The sequence below is a fragment of the Oncorhynchus keta genome, chromosome 5 (assembly GCF_023373465.1).
Source record: "Oncorhynchus keta strain PuntledgeMale-10-30-2019 chromosome 5, Oket_V2, whole genome shotgun sequence".
NCBI lineage: Eukaryota > Metazoa > Chordata > Actinopteri > Salmoniformes > Salmonidae > Oncorhynchus > Oncorhynchus keta.
Genome location: NC_068425.1, coordinates 23,283,843 through 23,302,842, shown reverse-complemented (window position 1 = coordinate 23,302,842; position 19,000 = coordinate 23,283,843). Strand labels below are relative to the sequence as shown.

General features: G+C 45.6%; 1 protein-coding gene, 1 long non-coding RNA gene and 1 pseudogene across 6 annotated transcripts in view; 1 reads left to right on the top strand and 2 right to left on the bottom strand.

The window, feature by feature from the left end:
- The window catches only part of LOC127930062 (uncharacterized), a 2,580-nt gene extending 2,425 nt beyond the window's left edge, over positions 1 to 155 (bottom strand). For all 4 annotated transcript variants that reach the window (XR_008136637.1, XR_008136640.1, XR_008136639.1 and 1 more), the window contains exon 1: positions 1 to 155. This exon is cut by the window's left edge. This is a non-coding gene — a long non-coding RNA (uncharacterized LOC127930062).
- Positions 1 to 3,756, top strand: part of LOC127929944 (excitatory amino acid transporter 2-like) — a 48,720-nt pseudogene extending 44,964 nt beyond the window's left edge.
- A 965-nt stretch (positions 3,757 to 4,721) lies between these two features.
- Positions 4,722 to 17,006, bottom strand: LOC118371517 (potassium voltage-gated channel subfamily A member 1-like). Of its 2 annotated transcripts, none has more exons than XM_052519147.1 (3): positions 16,812 to 17,006; positions 13,970 to 14,749; positions 4,722 to 10,002 (listed from the first exon to the last, which is right to left on the bottom strand). In XM_052519147.1, exons 2-3 carry the CDS (start codon positions 14,702 to 14,704, stop codon positions 9,094 to 9,096), a joined length of 1,644 nt encoding a protein of 547 aa, XP_052375107.1. In that variant the 5' UTR covers positions 14,705 to 14,749; positions 16,812 to 17,006; the 3' UTR covers positions 4,722 to 9,093. The 2 variants fall into 2 exon arrangements, with proteins under 2 accessions (XP_052375107.1, XP_052375108.1); XM_052519148.1 differs by lacking the exon at positions 16,812 to 17,006 and adding an exon at positions 15,073 to 15,258.
- Positions 17,007 to 19,000: the final 1,994 nt, after the last annotated feature.

Here is a 19,000-nt window from a genome sequence, read left to right as displayed (position 1 = left end):
CTGTCTACATCCCTTTCTTACCCTCTCTCACCTTCTCTCAGTGCGGGAACGTTACCTGACTACATCCCTTTCTTACCCTCTCTCACCTTCTCTCAGTGCAGGAACGTTACCTGACTACATCCCTTTCTTACCCTCTCTCACCTTCTCTCAGTGCGGGAACGTTACCTGTCTACATCCCTTTCTTACCCACTCTCTCCTTCTCTCAGTGCGGGAACGTTACCTGACTACATACATCCCTTTCTTAGTGCGGGAACGTTACCTGTCTACATCCCTCCTTCTCTCTCCTTCTCTCAGTGGAACGTTACCTGTCTACATCCCTTTCTTACCCTCTCTCTCCTTCTCTCTCTGTCTACATCCCTTTCTCCTCCTTCTCTCAGTGCAGGAACGTTACCTGTCTACATCCCTTTCTTACCCTCTCTCTCCTTCTCTCAGTGCAGGAACGTTACCTGTCTACATCCCTTTCTTACCCTCTCTCTCCTTCTCTCAGTGCGGGAATGTTACCTGTCTACATCCCTTTCTTACCCTCTCTCTCCTTCTCTCAGTGCAGGAACGTTACCTGTCTACATCCCTTTCTTACCCACTCTCTCCTTCTCTCAGTGCGGGAACGTTACCTGTCACATTTCGCTGTCTGGAGGAGAATCTGAAGATCGATAAGCGCGTGACGCGTTTCGTGCTGCCCATCGGAGCCACCATCAACATGGACGGTACAGCCCTGTACGAGGCGGTGGCAGCCATCTTCATCGCTCAGATGAATGACATCAACCTGGACGCAGGACAGATCGTTACCGTCAGGTAGGCCTCTTCTTTACCACTAACAACCCTGGCCCAGGGAGTTTCTTAGGATACTTTTGTGTTGAGGTGTGTTACCTGGGTGTAATATATTATGCTTTTAGGTATAGTACTCAAGTGCAGTGATGTTTTTAAGGTTGTCATGCTCTGTATGTATGTAAGAGAAAGCTGTGTCACTTCCTCCATGGGTTTTTGTACCTTGAAATAGTCATCTAACTGTAGGTTTATTGTATGTATCAGTTGTGCTTGCTGATGACTTTTATGAGTCACATGCTAATGCATTCTGTGGTGACAATGTCTTGGAATGAGAAATATGTGTGTATCGTCAATTCCCTCTTCTCTTTCCTCTCCCTCACTCCTTCCCCTCCTCTCCTCTCAGTATGACAGCCACCCTGGCCAGTGTGGGAGCGGCCAGTATTCCCAGCGCAGGCCTGGTCACCATGCTGTTGATCCTTACAGCTGTGGGCCTGCCCACCCAGGACATCAGCCTGCTCATCGCTGTCGACTGGCTGCTGTGAGTCACATACACACAATCACTGTGATGTTACACTTCACATACTCTGGTCTTTGTTTTCAACAGCATGATGACATTAGACTACAATGATTCAATGTTGCTCATTATCTCTATGAAAGAAAAGTAGGGTACGTCAAACTCTGTCAAAATGCAAAGCATATTGTCAACTGTAAAGTGTAGAGTGGTAGTTAGCTGTAGATGCCATTGCTATTGTTGGCATCTACTCATCCATGAGAGCTCCTGTCATGTAGTGTACCTGTAACACAGTGATCAGTCATGGCTGACTCCAGCATTGTCTGTCTGTTGGGCCAGTGACAGAATGCGTACCTCAATCAACGTGGTGGGCGACTCATTTGGTGCTGGGATTGTGGACCACCTGTCCAGGGCAGAGCTAGCTGAGATTGACGCCGAGCTCCTCTCCCCTGAGGATGAGGAGTTCATCCCCCCGCCCCCTGTCCTCACCGAGATAGACCTGGTGGACCCCAAGAGACCTCCCGAGTTACCCCCACGCTCCCCCCGCCCGCCCAAACTCAACCACCACGGCCACTCCAACCTGTCACAGATCTACTCCATCACCAACTCTCCCCGCTCCGTCCGCTCTCCATCTCCCCATTCTGTCCGCTCTCCCTCCCCGCGCTCCAACTGTTCCCACTCTCACTCCCCACGGCCCTCTGCCTTCCGTACCCATTCCCCACGCATCCTCCGCAGAACAGAGCCTGGCTACTGCGCCCTGCCAAGCCACGACAACCAGGTAGGCAGGGTTACAGCTACCACTAGTCCTAGGGCTCAATCCTAACTTCTTGTTAATCATGTATTGATATCAATGGAATATTTGTGTGAACGTTTGAGTTGGATGGTCCTTTGATGGCCTGTCTCTGACTTTATTCCTCTTTGTCTTCCCAGATCCCCACACTCCCTCGCTCCCACAGAGAGAGAGACAGAGGGGATAGAGACAGAGGGGATAGAGACAGAGGGGATAGAGACAGAAGGGAAAGAGACAGGGAAAGAGACAGGGAAAGAGACAGGGAAAGAGACAGAGAGAGAGATAGAGAGAGAGATAGAGGAAGAGAGAGGGAGAGACTGCGGGGGCGAGACAGCGACCGATATCAGAGCGAGACAGAGGAAGAGGAGGAGAGGGATAGGGTGCTGGATGAAGGGAGTGAAGGAGAAGAGAGTGACGACACTGCTTACGACCGCAGGAACACCATCCTGCCCTGCGACCTGCCCTGATTGGGACGCCTCTATAAAAACACTTCTGTTATACCACAGTTTCACGACACTTCCCCCAATTTACTGCACTCTACCACCTAGTACCACTGTGGTGGTTTTGATAGGGGTCTGGGTTGGTGGATGCAGTGCTCTACAAATGGTTACTATTTAGTAGTTGTCTGATTTGAGTGTTCTTGTGTGATTTGAGTCCTGTTTGACATGATCAGGGATCAAAAAGCTTGCTTTGAGCGATGACGATATTTATGTTGCTATGGCAACACCCTTTAATAATCTTTCAAAAAAGAGCCCATGCCCTAACTTTTACGCTTCAGTGTGCTGCAGAAGGGAGCTTTAACTTAGTGTTGTGTCTTCTGTCAACCCAGCTCTATTCTCTGATAATCATTGTCTTGTTCTAATAATTTCAACTAGCCAGTTCCTCAACCATATCCTCTACCCTCTAGCATGGCTGAGAGAGACGCAGTACTGAGATCTTGGTGTTCAGTGTCAGTCAACGTACAATCAGAAATGTTCTCTTCTCAACTTCCAAAAGGTCATCTGTAGAACGTCGTCCATCTCCAGCTGTACTGTATCGAATGATTCAACAAATAAATATTAATTCTACTTATATGTAAGTTCAAATGTGAGATAAACTTGCGTGTAGCAACTATATGTAATTAAAGGTAACAAACACACTGTAGTCAAACTATTTTTATACTATTCTACCTCCTCGCTCTCTCTTCTCTTCCTCTCCTTGTCCTCTACAAACTCAACACTTCACTTGACTTTACCTCATCTTGTACCTCAACTTGTCCTGAAATGACAATCATAATACGGTTATTGTTGTTAATATTGTTATTTCTCAGTACGTATGGTTAGTCATTTTTTTGTCATTGTCTGTTGTCTGAAATGATGGTTGTTAGTAATTTTATACATTTTTTCCAGCACAACAGTCTTCAGTCTGTGTTGCACAGCAGTCTGTTTTCATTGTGATTCACGTATTCATTTACTTGTTGTTTCATTACTCTTGTACTTATAACTCTTGTACTCTTGTAATTATTTATTGGTTAATTAAGAGATATTGTCATTGGTTCTGTCATATTGATTTGTTTTCCTCTGTCCCTCTGAAATGCCTTTCATTGAAGGTCATTACTGCCTACCCAAATCCTTCAGTCTTAATGCAGGTTTGCAGATACAGGTTTTGTGTATATTGTATGTAATAAAATCTTAGAGATTTATTTAAATTACACTGACAAAGATTTGGTTATTTCTGTACCTTGTGTAAAAACTGTGTACAGATTAGTACTACAAAAAGGGGACACACGTCAATATTTTGTGACTAAAGACAGTGATGAAATCCAGTGGACAAGGATATTACTGGACGTTCAAGTTGCAACTGGCACACCAGACACCGAACACACACACACACACACACACACACACACACACACACACACACACACACACACACACACACACACACACATACACGCACACAGCTTCACATTTACACATTGATGAGGCAAAGACACACAGATATAGCAACACATATAGCAACACATTTAATCCTCTCAAAGACGAGTTGGGGAGGGAGGGAGGGAGAGAGCGAGGGATGGAGGGAGGGAGAGAGCGAGGGATGGAGGGAGGGAGAGAGCGAGGGATGGAGGGAGGGAGAGAGCGAGGGATGGAGGGAGGGAGAGAGCGAGGGATGGAGAGGAGAGGAATTGAAGAACGGCAGATGGCCAGAAAGACGTCAATCCAACTCATTCTTCCAGACAGCATAGGGCACTGTGGGTAATTGCAAACAGGACTGACGTTAGTGCTGGGACCCTGCACGTCACGGAGAGAGGAGGAGAGGATGAGAGAAACAGGTAGATAATAAGGGAAAGCTTCAGGCCACAACAGGCCACCACCACCTAGTGAACCCAGTGAACAGGGACAGACATGCCTCGACTCTCTGGGTGAAGGCATTCAACAAAACAGACAGACTATGATTCATTACTCTATTTATTGTAGTGAACTGAGTCTTTTCGGCTCACATACAGGAATTTCTTACACAACAAGATTGCCACTTGTATTTTTTTGTCAATTCAATGAATAGCAACCAAAAACAAGCATAAATCACTCAAAACCACAAAATGAGTTGTCCATATATTACACTAGAAACATCTAAACCACAACACGACATCGGAATGTCTGCCAACCCGGAGGGGGGGTTAGGGTATGTAATCATTGGGACAGTCATCAAGCAGTGAGGGTATGAAGAGACTCATCTGCTCAAACCGTCAGTGTTGCTGAAAACCCATCAACTCATTTCAACTTTAGTCTGGCTTTTCTCCAGTTTTATTTAGAAGCATTTCTCTCTTTTCTCAACAGTCACTGAGTTTCCTCAATCTGCAAAATACACAGTACATGTTTCTTCTGGCTTCATGGCTCAGAAGAAGCAACCACAGAGTCCTCAGTATGATGTCCCTGAACTGGGATGACTAGGAGGATTTACACTGAGTGCTTTGACCTCTAGAGACTAAAGAGATAGTTGCAAGGAGGGAAATCAATTCAATCCTTTGGGTTGCGTGTGAAGTGGGAACTCAAATGATCCAATCTGCTCTCTCACCAAGTTAAACAGATGGTATCTAAACCTACCAATAATATCATACATTTAACATATTATGTCAACATTTTGAAAGACTAGACATTTTGGTTGTTGTTGTTTAGATAATTGTTTTGTGGTGAAGTGGACATCTGCTGACTCATCTCCCCTCTGTTAACAAAACAGGGACTCATTTAGATAACTGATCAAATATAAACAGGGTTTACAGTCATAGAGCACATACTGGTAACCACACACACGTTCATACACACAAACACACACACACATACTGGTAACCACACACACGTTCATACACACAAACACACACACATACTGGTAACCACACACACGTTCATACACACAAACACACACACATACTGGTAACCACACACACGTTCATACACACAAACACACACACATACTGGTAACCACACACACGTTCATACACACAAACACACACACACACATACTGGTAACCACACACACGTTCATACACACAAACACACACACATACTGGTAACCACACACACGTTCATACACACAAACACACACACATACTGGTAACCACACACACGTTCATACACACAAACACACACACATACTGGTAACCACACACACGTTCATACACACAAACACACACACATACTGGTAACCACACACACGTTCATACACACAAACACACACACATACTGGTAACCACACACACGTTCATACACACAAACACACACACATACTGGTAACCACACACACGTTCATACACACAAACATACACACATACTGGTAACCACACACACGTTCATACACACAAACACACACACATACTGGTAACCACACACACGTTCATACACACAAACACACACACATACTGGTAACCACACACACGTTCATACACACAAACACACACACATACTGGTAACCACACACACGTTCATACACACAAACATACACACATACTGGTAACCACACACACGTTCATACACACAAACACACACACATACTGGTAACCACACACACGTTCATACACACAAACACACACACATACTGGTAACCACACACACGTTCATACACACAAACACACACACAAACACACAGAACATACACTGGTAACCACACACACACACATACTGGTAACCACACACACGTTCATACACACAAACACACACACACATACTGGTAACCACACACACGTTCATACACACAAACACACACACACATACTGGTAACCACACACACACACATACTGGTAACCACACACACACACATACTGGTAACCACACACACGTTCATACACACAAACACACACACAAACACACAGAACATACACTGGTAACCACACACACACACATACTGGTAACCACACACACACACATACTGGTAACCACACACACGTTCATACACACAAACACACACACATACTGGTAACCACACACACACACATACTGGTAACCACACACACGTTCATACACACAAACACACACACAAACACACACACATACTGGTAACCACACACACACACATACTGGTAACCACACACACGTTCATACACACAAACACACACACAAACACAGAACATACACTGGTAACCACACACACACACATACTGGTAACCACACACACATGGACACACACACACACACACGCACACACACACGCACACACACGCACACGCACACACAAACACACCCACACACACGTAAGCACACACTCAATCACATACTGGTACACACACACACACACACACACACACACACACACACACACACACACACACACACACACACACACACACACACACACACACACACACACACACACACACACACACACACACACACACACACAGTCATAGAACACATACTGGTAACCATACACACACATATACACATACACACACAACCCACTCTCTTATACAATCTGTGCAGCTCACAATCTCTGATCATAAGAACATATTTATAAAGCACAGTATAAACACTGAACACTGTGCAAAGCATTTTGTTAAGACACATTCTAAGTAGGCAAGGTAATTGTCTTTGGATGACCAGTAAAGTACTTCTACCCAGTGGGGTGAGTGTGGATTTAGGCCAGTGGTATCTACTAGTGTTAGCCCTGCACAGCCATTGGGAGGAAGGGTCAGCTGGAAGCCTGACAGGTCCAGGATCAGATTTCCCTGCCGCCCAGCCTAGCTGTCTCCATTACACACTGAAAACTCTCCACTGTCCCAGGGCCAACACTTAGGGCTGCTCTCTGTTTGCACCACAGCCCCCAGGCTGATCTCTTTGTGTTCCACGTCACCACAATATCACTGCAGAGCATTTCTGCCATAGCTTTCAGAGACGGTGCCCAGTCCCATCAGGACATTTAGACTGTTTTTACACATAGTCCTCTTTAAAAGAACTGATCTTTGAATGAGGACTCAACTCTTTTGTCAGTTCACTTCACCTATCCTGTGGTCCGAGTCCTCTTTGCATTGCCATGTTTAGAAAGGAACCAATGTCTTTTTCCAAAATTCACTCAATGCACTCCAGGGTTTTACAAAGTGCAGTGCAGGACAAGACATTCCATCAAAACGTGTTATCAGACAGCTATATACACCTGCTTACATTTTGAAAGCTAATAGACTTCATTTTGTGAAAAAAGGGGAGAAATAATCATTTTAATCAGAAGACACTATTAACATGTAAATATGATTGGTTACAGGATAAATAGCAGAAGAATAACTGCAGATTAAATAATACTGTAATTGAATATTGTACACCCAATGTAGGCTACCGTCCTTTTAAGAGCTATAATTGATTTTGGACCCTATGTTGTGATTCTCACCAAATATGTTGTCTTCTCACACTATTCAAACCCCACAATCAAATAAACAGTTTATGAACCTCTCTTAGCCTATAGATCACATATGGCAAACAAATCATCTGAACTAAAAACTAAACATTTCTGTGGCAATCGCTAATCAATATAAAAAAACACATATTTTTCCATGAACCTGCACATCCACTTCTCTCTTTTGTGGCACCGATGTGAGTGGTTACGGCAAGGGAAACAATGCTGCAGTAGCCTAGTGTGTCGTGCGGAAATAATGACAAGTGAACCCGGGGAGCTTTGTGTTCACATTGCCCTAAAAAAGGAATCAAACCTTGGAATTCAAAAGAACCGAACTCAGACCAGCTCTCGAGATGATCTCAGTTCGGTTTGCTTAGGGGGCTCTTCTGAGGGGGTCAGAGTTCTTTGAGAGTGTTCACGCTGCACAAAAACAATTGCAAACTGCACTGGGTTCACAAAAATGCTAAAAACGCCCTTAGTCAACCCTCTACACACATTCAAAATGGCCCTGTGCATTTAGCTAGCTAGCACACAATAACATATAAAATGGCACTGCAATTCACTCATGTCTTAAAAACACCAACATTTACAATTGCTAGAGTTGTATGTACTGTATAAACTGTTATTACAATCTGGTAAATATATCATAAATAAATATACATTCTGTTTAAGCTGTTTTTATTGTCAATATGATGGCATCATACTAGATTCTCAAAGACATTAGCAAAACGCAAGCTGTCACAATATCTGCCATGGTCTCATCAGTTCTGTTTGTAGTAAACGGTGTAAGCCATTGACGGTGCAAGCGTGCAAGTAAGTCCTTGAGTAAAATAGTATTTTTTTTCTATCTCTTCTCCTTTACTTTGCCATCCTGGGGCGGCAGGGTAGCCTAGTGGTTAGAGCGTTGGACTAGTAACCGAAAGGTTGCAAGTTCAAATCCCCGAGCTGACAAGGACATAAATCTGTCGTTCTGCCCCTGAACAGGCAGTTAACCCACTGTTCCTAGGCCGTCATTGAAAATAAGAATTTGTTCTTAACTGACTTGCCTAGTAAAATAAAGGTAAACATTTTTTTTTTAAATCCTCCTTTATCTTTCTCTCTATTTAACTTAGAGGCAGAGTACCAGGGTTGTATTCAGCAGATCATCTGTCTATCCATCTATCCTGTCTCACACCTGAGTGACCAGGGGTTCCCTGAGGTACACGTTGCCTTTGTTCTCCCACCCGTCCTGCCCCGCACACAGTCCTGACAGCAGTGTCCCATTGAGGGGGTTACAGATTCCCTTGCAGTCACCCACATACAGGGGAGTGTAATCTCCCTCCCCCTTGTCTCCTTCCTCATCCTCACCCTCCCAGAGAGAGGTGCTGATGTGGGTGTACTCACTGATTTTCTCGAGACACTCCGTCTCTCGGTGATAGAAGTAGCTGAAGTTGGACACAATGACGGGGACTGGCAGGGAGATGGTGAGCACACCAGCGATGGCACACATGGAGCCCACCAGCTTGCCCCCCAGAGTCGTAGGGTACATGTCCCCGTAGCCCACTGTCGTCATGGAGACCACGGCCCACCAGAAGGCCTCGGGGATGCTGGTGAACACCGTGTCGGGGCTGTCCGCCTCGGCGAAGTAGACAGCGCTGGAGAAGAGGATGACTCCGATGAAGAGGAAGAAGATGAGCAGGGCCAGCTCTCTCAGGCTGGCCTTCAGAGTCTGGCCCAGGATCTGCAGGCCCTTGGAGTGACGCGACAGCTTGAAGATCCTGAACACCCTGACCAGCCTAATGACCCTGATGATGGCCAAAGACATGCCCGGGTCCTTGTTGGAGGTTTTGTCCCTGGCCAGCTCTGTGCCCAGAGTGACGAAGAAGGGAATGATGGCGAGGAAGTCGATAGTGTTCATCACGTCCTTGAAGAAGTGGAGCTTACTGGGGGAGCTGGCTAAGCGCATAATGAGCTCAAAGGAGAACCAGAAGATACATATGGTCTCCACCTGGAAGAAGGGGTCATGGAAAGCACTGCCAGTGGGAGGGACCAGGATGGTGATGTTGGGGAGGGTAGGATGGGGCTGGTAGGTGAATTTCTGGAGGGAGAGAAGGAGAGAGGGAAAGTGAGTGGTGTTAGAAATGAAGCAGGAGAGATTGAGGGGAGATAAAACAGTGAAGGGGGGATGACCGTGGTTTAGACAAGAGATAACAAACAGGGTTGTAACGTCTCCTTCCAACTCACACCCTCCAACACGTAGATCCCCTGAACGCAGCTCACTCTCCAGATCCCAATCACCTGGATTCTAATCACCTGTTCACACACCTGTATGTCATTATCACACACTATTTAGTTCAGTTCTTTGCACCCCGTCACTGTGAGGTTTTGTTTGTTTTGTGACACACGTCTTTCAGAGCGCTGGTGTTCCTGTGATGTACCCCTCCCGTGTATTATAGTTTTTGCCTGCCTCACTAACAACACCTTTTGCCTATTCCCTGCCTGTACTTTAGCCTATCGGATTTCCTGTTATCAACCTATTGCCTGATCTCCTGGACGACGTTCCAAGCCTTTTCCCTGCCTGTACTGTTGCCCTGTTGGACCCCCTGTGTATGACCTTCTGCCTGCCCCTGGACCCAGCTACCTGCCTCCTCCTGTGGTCCTTTGCAATAAACACCTGCTTGCGCCCTGCACTTGAAACCAGCTCTCTGTCTCCCCTCGTGTTCATTACAAAGGTAATGAAGGACATAAATGAATTGATAAGAAATAGTAATGAGGGAAGGTTAGACAGAGGTCGGGGAGAACCATGATGACTACAGTAAACATGAGAAGGAGGAGAGAGGGAGGAGAAGTGATTATTTTAAAGGTGGCAAAGACTTTCCTCAGCACATGTAGAAAATGCATCTGCCATCACGGTCTGATTAAGACCGATTAACATCACTTCACTTGTGTAATCACACTCTCTCTCTCTTTCTTTCCGCAGACCTTGATGCAAATGTGTTTCGTCTCTATATTTAAACAGAAGAAAAACATTATAGAGCATGACTGCATGTGACAACGGCTAATGTTACAGCACAGCGTCTGGACTGACTGACGAATCTGACACTTCATTTCATCCTGACAATGTTTTCTAAGAAGCAGTCTTGGGATTCAAAGTGAGACAGTCAAATGTAGGTTTTATGGTATGTCCAGCCATGAGATGGATTGGAGGCAAATGGCTCAGAATTGTTATTGCCTATGATAAAATTGTAGTGAAGCAAAAGTCTATGATACTGATGTGTGTTAGTGCCTGTCCGTGTACCTGCATGAGTGTGCCTGTGTGAGGTGCATATACAGCAGTTGTTTGTTTGTGCATATACTGCATATGTTAGTCTCTATGTAGAGGCCTGGAATGCTTTTACCAACTGAAATGACAGTGACATTTGCCCTCACATTTGTCACCCACTTTAGTTCCATTTCTCCTCACCTTTATGAGGTTGAAAAGCCATGATCACACTGCCCCGACAGACATTCTCACTCTTTGTCACCCAATAAGAAAGGAATAACAACTAGCTGCTCATTCCAAATGGTCACAGAACCATACAGCACCTCTTTCAATACTGTATGTCTAGAGAACCATACAGCATGTCTTTCAATACTGTATGTCTAGAGAACCATACAGCATGTCTTTCAATACTGTATGTCTAGAGAACCATACAGCATGTCTTTCAATACTGTATGTCTAGAGAACCATACAGCATGTCTTTCAATACTATATGTCTAGAGAACCATACAGCACGTCTTTCAATACTGTATGTCTAGAGAACCATACAGCATGTCTTTCAATACTGTATGTCTAGAGAACCATACAGCACGTCTTTCAATACTGTATGTCTAGAGAACCATACAGCACCTCTTTCAATACTGTATGTCTAGAGAACCATACAGCACGTCTTTCAATACTGTATGTCTAGAGAACCATACAGCATGTCTTTCAATACTGTATGTCTAGAGAACCATACAGCATGTCTTTCAATACTGTATGTCTAGAGAACCATACAGCATGTCTTTCAATACTGTATGTCTAGAGAACCATACAGCACGTCTTTCAATACTGTATGTCTAGAGAACCATACAGCATGTCTTTCAATACTGTATGTCTAGAGAACCATACAGCATGTCTTTCAATACTGTATGTCTAGAGAACCATACAGCATGTCTTTCAATACTATATGTCTAGAGAACCATACAGCATGTCTTTCAATACTGTATGTCTAGAGAACCATACAGCATGTCTTTCAATACTGTATGTCTAGAGAACCATACAGCATGTCTTTCAATACTGTATGTCTAGAGAACCATACAGCATGTCTTTCAATACTGTATGTCTAGAGAACCATACAGCATGTCTTTCAATACTGTATGTCTAGAGAACCATACAGCATGTCTTTCAATACAGCATGTCTTTCAATACTGTATGTCTAGAGAACCATACAGCATGTCTTTCAATACTATATGTCTAGAGAACCATACAGCATGTCTTTCAATACTGTATGTCTAGAGAACCATACAGCATGTCTTTCAATACTGTATGTCTAGAGAACCATACAGCATGTCTTTCAATACTATATGTCAGTTGCTGCCACCTATGCTGCCATTTTGAGTCTGTACAGAGCGCTGTGTGTCTTCTGTCAGATGTTCTGATCATGTGAGTGAGTGTGAGAGGTCGGGTGTGTGCATATGCGCTTCGATAAGACCCACCATATATACCTTGTGTTCTGTGCTTTTGCATGATCCCTCAAAATCCAAAGGCAGCTAAGCCAACCTTGTCGGTAAGCCACTTGGCAGGTGAAGTACATTTCATTTTGTGCGAGTCATCAAATAGGTATTCTGTACTACTCTTTCCATCCCTCTTTCAGTGGGTATGAGTCAGTGTGTTTATTAATGGGAACCAACGTTTACATGTTGATGTGCTCTTAGGGTTGTCCTTACGCTATATATAGCTCCTTTAGATCTCTAAGGAGTAACGTGAGACACGCTCCTCTCCACTCTCCTCTTTTGCACTCCACTTTCACTTACCCTCTCTCCCTCTTTCTCTCCCTCTTTCTCTCCCTCTTTCTCTCCCTCTCTCCCTCTTTCTCTCTCTCTTGGTTTATATGTTCCTATCAACTCCATCTATTCCCATACGGAGTCGTCTTGGCAGTGATCCTGGAGCACCAGTCAATGTGAGACACAGATGGTCAGTGATCTGGAGATACCATCAATAAAGCATAATGTTCTTTGTGCAGTCCATATTTACCCCTCCCTTCCTGCCCCTCATCTCTCTCTGTCCCACCCCTTTTTCTCTCCCGCTCTTACCTGCAACCTCCCTCTTTCTCTAGTTCCATAACTGTGATTCTCTCTCTCCTCCAACCTATTTCTCTTGTTTTCCTACCACACTAGTTCCCCCTCTCCTCACCCCCCACTCTTCCCATTCCTTTCCCTCAATTTTAATGACATGACTAAAATAATCTCAGAAGTGTGTGTGTGTGTGTGTGTGTGTGTGTGTGTGTGTGTGTGTGTGTGTGTGTGTGTGTGTGTGTGTGTGTGTGTGTGTGTGTGTGTGTGTGTGTGTGTGTGTGTGTCGCATGTTGTGTTTAACCCTGTAAGGGGTCTGTGTCGTCACATATGTAGTATTTATGTTCCACAGGGTGACATCTGTCATTGACTTTCACCAACTGTCATCCACTAACTGTTATCCTTCACTAACTGTCATCCTTTACTAATTGTCATCCTTTACTGACTATTGACGATCACCCCATCATCAGTCTCCCAATGTGCTAACCTCTGTTCTCTTAGCACCCTGTCGAGCATTCCTTACTCTTTCATCCTCTCTTCATCCCTCTCTTCATCCCTCTCTTCATTCCTCTCTTCATTCCTCTCCTTCCTCTATCTGTGCTTTATGTACATCTCCCGCAGCCTCTCCTTTCTCCTGGTCCATTTGTTTGTTTCCTTTTCTACTATTCTCTGTTTCTCTCTCATTCTCTCTTTCCTGTGTGTCATTTCTGTTTGGCCCTCAGGCCCCTGGCCCCACAATAGCCCCCTCTCACCTCTCGCAGCTCCTTCTCGTTCCTGAAGTCAGGCAGCGTCTCCAAGCAGAAGATGGCGATGGACACCACAATGACCATGACGCTGATGATGGCGATGATGCGTGCGCCCGAGGAGGATTCTGGGTGCTCAAAAAGCATCCAAACCTTCCTCTGCATCTCGTTCTCAGGCAGCGCAGGCACCTCCTCCTTGGGGAAGCCCTCATCCTCCTTGAAGCGTTCCATGATCTCCTCACCAAGCTCATAGAAGCGCAGCTCATCCAAGAACACATCCAGGGGCACGTTGGCAGGCCGCCGCAGCCGCCCGCCAGACTGGTAGAAGTAGAGGATGGCGTCAAAGCAGTTCCGGTTCCGGTCCAGGAACAGCTCATTGCGCAGAGGGTCAAAGTAGCGAATTCTGCGGTTAGGGTCCCCCAGGAGGGAGTCAGGGAACTGGGCCAGAGTGCGGAGCTGTGTCTCGTAGCGCATCCCCGACACGTTGATGGCTAGCCGCTCCGTCAGGGCCCAGCCCCCCCTCCACAGGGAGCCTGAGCGACGACAGCTTTCCCTTTTCCCCTCAACCCTCTCCTTTTCACTGCCATTATTCTCTGTCTCCTTCTCTCCCTTCTCCGCCTTGTTGCGCTGGTCCTTGGTCTCCTTGTCGCTCTCGCTCACCTCCTCTGGGAGATGTTTCTTGTCTCCTTCTCCTCCTCCTTCACCTCCACCCTTGTCATGGTTCTCCATTCCTTGGTCTGTCATTCAGCTTCTATTTAGTTCTTTGTGAGGACAGTTTGTCCCCTTACTCTAGAGAGAAATGCACAACGCTGCTGAAGTTATCAAGAAACATATCAGGTACTGCAGAAGAAGAGACATATCAGGGAAAGGCAGATAAAGAAGTGGGAGGAGAAACAACTCACATTATTGGCCATTTTAATACTCATAATTATTTAATGGAAATGTAAGCGTTAAGTAATTTGCGCCAATTCACCCGCAAATACACTACCGGTCAAGAATTTTAGAACACCTACTCATTCAGGGGTTTTTCTTTATTTGTACTATTTTCTACATTGTAGAATAACAGCTTTGCACACTCTTGGCATTCTCTCAACCAGCTTCACATGGAATACCTTTCCAACACTTCCCACATGTGCTGAGCACTTGTTGGCTGCTTTTCCTTCACTCTGCGGTCTGACTCATCCAAAACCATCTCAATTTGATTGAGGTCGGGGGATTGTGGAGTCATCTGATGCAGCCCTCCATCACTCTCCTTCTTGGTCAAATAGCCCTTACACAGCCTGGAGGTGTGCTGGGTCATTGTAACTGACTTTCCTGGTTAAATGAAATGTACTGTTGAAAAACCAAATGATAGTCCCACTAAACCCAAACCAGATGGGATGGCGTATCGCTACAGAATGCTGTGGTAGCCATGCTGGTTAAGGGTGCCTTAAATTCTAAATAAATCACAGACAGTGTCACCAGCAAAGCACCCCCACACCATAACACCTCCTCCTCCATGCTTTATGGTGGGAAATACACATGCAGAGATCATCCGTTCACACACACAGCGTCTCACAAAGACACGGCGGCTGGAACTAAAAATCTGCAATTTGGACACCAGACCAAAGGACACATTTCCACCGGTCTAATGCCCATTGCTCGTGTTTCTTGGCCCAAGCAACCCTCTTCTTCTTATTGTTGTCCTTTAGTCATGGTTTCTTTGCAGTAATTCAACCATGAAGGCTTGATTCACACAGTCTCCTCTGAACAGTTGATGTTGAGATGTGTCTGTTACTTGAACTCTGTGAAGCATTTATTTGGGCTGCAATTTCTGAGGCTGGTAACTCTAATGAACTTATCCTCTGCAGCAGAGGTAACTCTGGGTCTTCCATTCCTGTGGCGGTCCTCATGAGAGCCAGTTTCATCATAGCGCTTGATGGTTTTTGCAACTGCACTTGAAGAAACTTTCAAAGTTCTTGAAATGATCCACACTGAGTGGCCTTCATGTCTTAAAGTAATGATGGACTGTCATTTCCTTTTGCTTATTTGAGCTGATCTTGCCATAATATGGACTTGGTCTTTTACCAAATAGGGCTATCTTCTGTATACCCTGCCTACCTTGTTTTTGAGCTGTTGGTTTTAACAGGACGTGCAACCTCATCTCCCTTGTCTCGCACAATTGATTTCAACATGTAATCGATGAGTGATGACAAATAAGTGTTGCGTTCCTTTATTTAGCGACCCCGCAACCCCAATCACAACTGATTGGCTCAAACACATTAAGAAGGAAAGAAATTCCACAAATGAACTTTTAAGAAGGCACACCTGTTAATTTAAATGCATTCCAGGTGACTACCTTGTGAAACTGGTGAGAGAATGCCAATAGTTTGCAAAGCTGTCATAAAGGCAAAGGGTGGCTATTTGAAGAATCTCAAATACAAAATATATTTGTTTAACACTTTTTTGGTTACTACATGATTCCATATGTGTTATTTCATAATTTTGATGTCTTCACTATTATTCTACAGTGTAGAAAATAGTTCAAATAAAGAAAAACCCTTGAATGAGTCGATGTTCTGAAAGTCTTGACCGGTAGAATGCAAGACACATTTTACATCTACAGTACAGAATAACAAATAAAAGCATGAACTAGACAGGTGTTATTTCAATCAGAACCGTTAACCTTTATGTTCGGTCAGAATGACTCTTTCTTTAATCAGAACATTAGTCTTTACAGTCAACACAGCCATTATTAGAATAACACAGAGTCCTAAACATCCTAGTTACATGCCATGCCCAAGCATGCTGCTGTGAAGTAACCATATTATTGGTGTTATTTACAAGAAGCAGCCTGCACTGTTCCACTCACCCCTCTGTCAGTCAGCTACTGTTGAAAGAGACTAATTACTCAAGAGAATCACAGTGCCTCCACTACTGTACCTCCGCCACAGGGTATCTGTCTGGCTGTCTGTCTGGCTGTCTGTCTGTCTGCACCATGGCTCCTTCAGGGGTAGTGTTAATCTGTCTGCTGATACCCCACCCTGGGTGAAGTGAAGATAGTTACGCTTGTTTGTAGGTCACAGCCTTCAGTCTCTCCCCTTTGCTCTCTCTCATGCCTACTATTTCTCTGGAGAATGCTGTCAGGTCGAAATTCAATCCACTGCCTTCTCTCTACAACCTCAGCATGGTGTCCTCTTCATACCCCCACCCCTTAATGTCAGCCCCCTGCCTCTCTCTTAAAGTCCTCTTCATACCCCCACCCCCTAATGTCAGCCCCCTGCCTCTCTCTTAAAGTCCTCTTCATACCCCCACCCCCTAATGTCAGCCCCCTGCCTCTCTCTTAAAGTCCTCTTCATACCCCCACCCCCTAATGTCAGCCCCCTGCCTCTCTCTTAAAGTCCTCTTCATACCCCCACCCCCTAGTGTCAGCCTCCTGCCTCTCTCTTAAAGTCTTCATTTTTCCCCTCTCTCCCTGTCATAAACAAACATACAAACACACACACCATCCTCAACACATGTACTGATGTCCTCACAAGACCCAAATGAACACCCATAAAATCCCAGTGAGAATGTATTTTGAAGTTCCATCCTGGCTTCAGTATTTATAATGCTCCTGACTAGGGCCCTGTGTTTTTCTGACCATAAACACACAGGGCCATAAATGAGTTATGTAGCAGAGCCAATGCATTTCCTGGTGAGGTGTGGTCAGGACAAATGTAGGGCCCTGTCACACCTTGGTCTTAGTATTTTATGTTTTCTTTAGATATTTGGTCAGGCCAGGGTGTGACATGGGTTATTGTAGTGTGTTTTTTGTCTTGGGATTTTGTGGGGCGTCGACGTAATCTATGGCTGCCTGAGGCGGTTCTCAATCAGAGTCAGGTGATTTATCGTTGTCTCTGATTGGGAACCATATTTAGGCAGCCATATTCTGTGAGTGTTTTCGTGGGTGATTGTTCCTGTCTCTGTGTAGTTGTTCACCAGACAGGCTGTATAGGTTTTCACGTTCTGTTTGTTGTTTTGTAATATTTACAAGTTATTTCATGTATCGCTATTCTTCATTAAAAAACATGAGTAACCACCACGCTGCATTTTGGTCCGCTTCTCCTTCAACAGACGAACGCCGTTACAGAATCACCCACCACACCTGGACCGAGCGGCGTGGTAACAGGCAGCAACAGCAGGAGCAGCGAAAGGAGGAATGGACATGGGAAGACGTGTTGGATGGCAAAGGTTGTTACACTTGGGAGGAGATACTGGCCGGGAGAGATCGCCTCCCATGGGAACAGGTGGAGGCACTTAGGAGAGCAGAAGCAGCCAGAGATAGGAGCCGACGATACGAGGGAACACGGTTGGCAAGGAAGCCCGAAAAGCAGCCCAAAAAATGTATTGGGGGCTCAGGGAGAGTGTGGCAGAGTCAGGAGACAGACCTGAGCCAACTCCCCCTGTTAATCGTGAGGAGCAGCGATCAAAGGACTTCTGGACATGGGAAGAGATATTGGACGGAAAAGGACCATGGGCACAGCCTGGAGAATATCGCCACCCCAAGGAAGAACTGGAGGCGAAGAAAGTGGAGAAGCGCTGGTATGAAGAGGCAGCACGACGAAGCGGATGGAAGCCTGAGAGTCAGCCCCAAAAATGTATTGCCAGGTAGGAGACCTGTGCAAACTCCCTGTGCTTACCGGGGGGCTAGAGAGACCGGGCAGGCACCGTGTTATGCTATGGAGGGCACGGTGTTTCCAGTGCGGGTGCATAGCCCGGTGCGGTTCATACCAGCTCTTCGTATTGGCCGGGCTAGAGTGGGCATCGAGCCAGGTAATGTTGGGCATGCTCGGTGCTCAAGAGCTCCAGTGCGCCTGCACGGTCTGGTCTATCCAGAGCCACCTCCAAACACCAGTCCGCCGGTGGCAGCTCCCCGCACCAGGCTTCCTGGGCGTGTCCTCGATCCAGTACCACCAGTTCCAGCACCACGCACCAGGCCTTCAGTGCGCCTGGCCTGTTCAGCACAGCCAGAGCCATCCTTCTCTCTAGCGCTGTCGGAGCCTCCCGCCTGTTCAACGC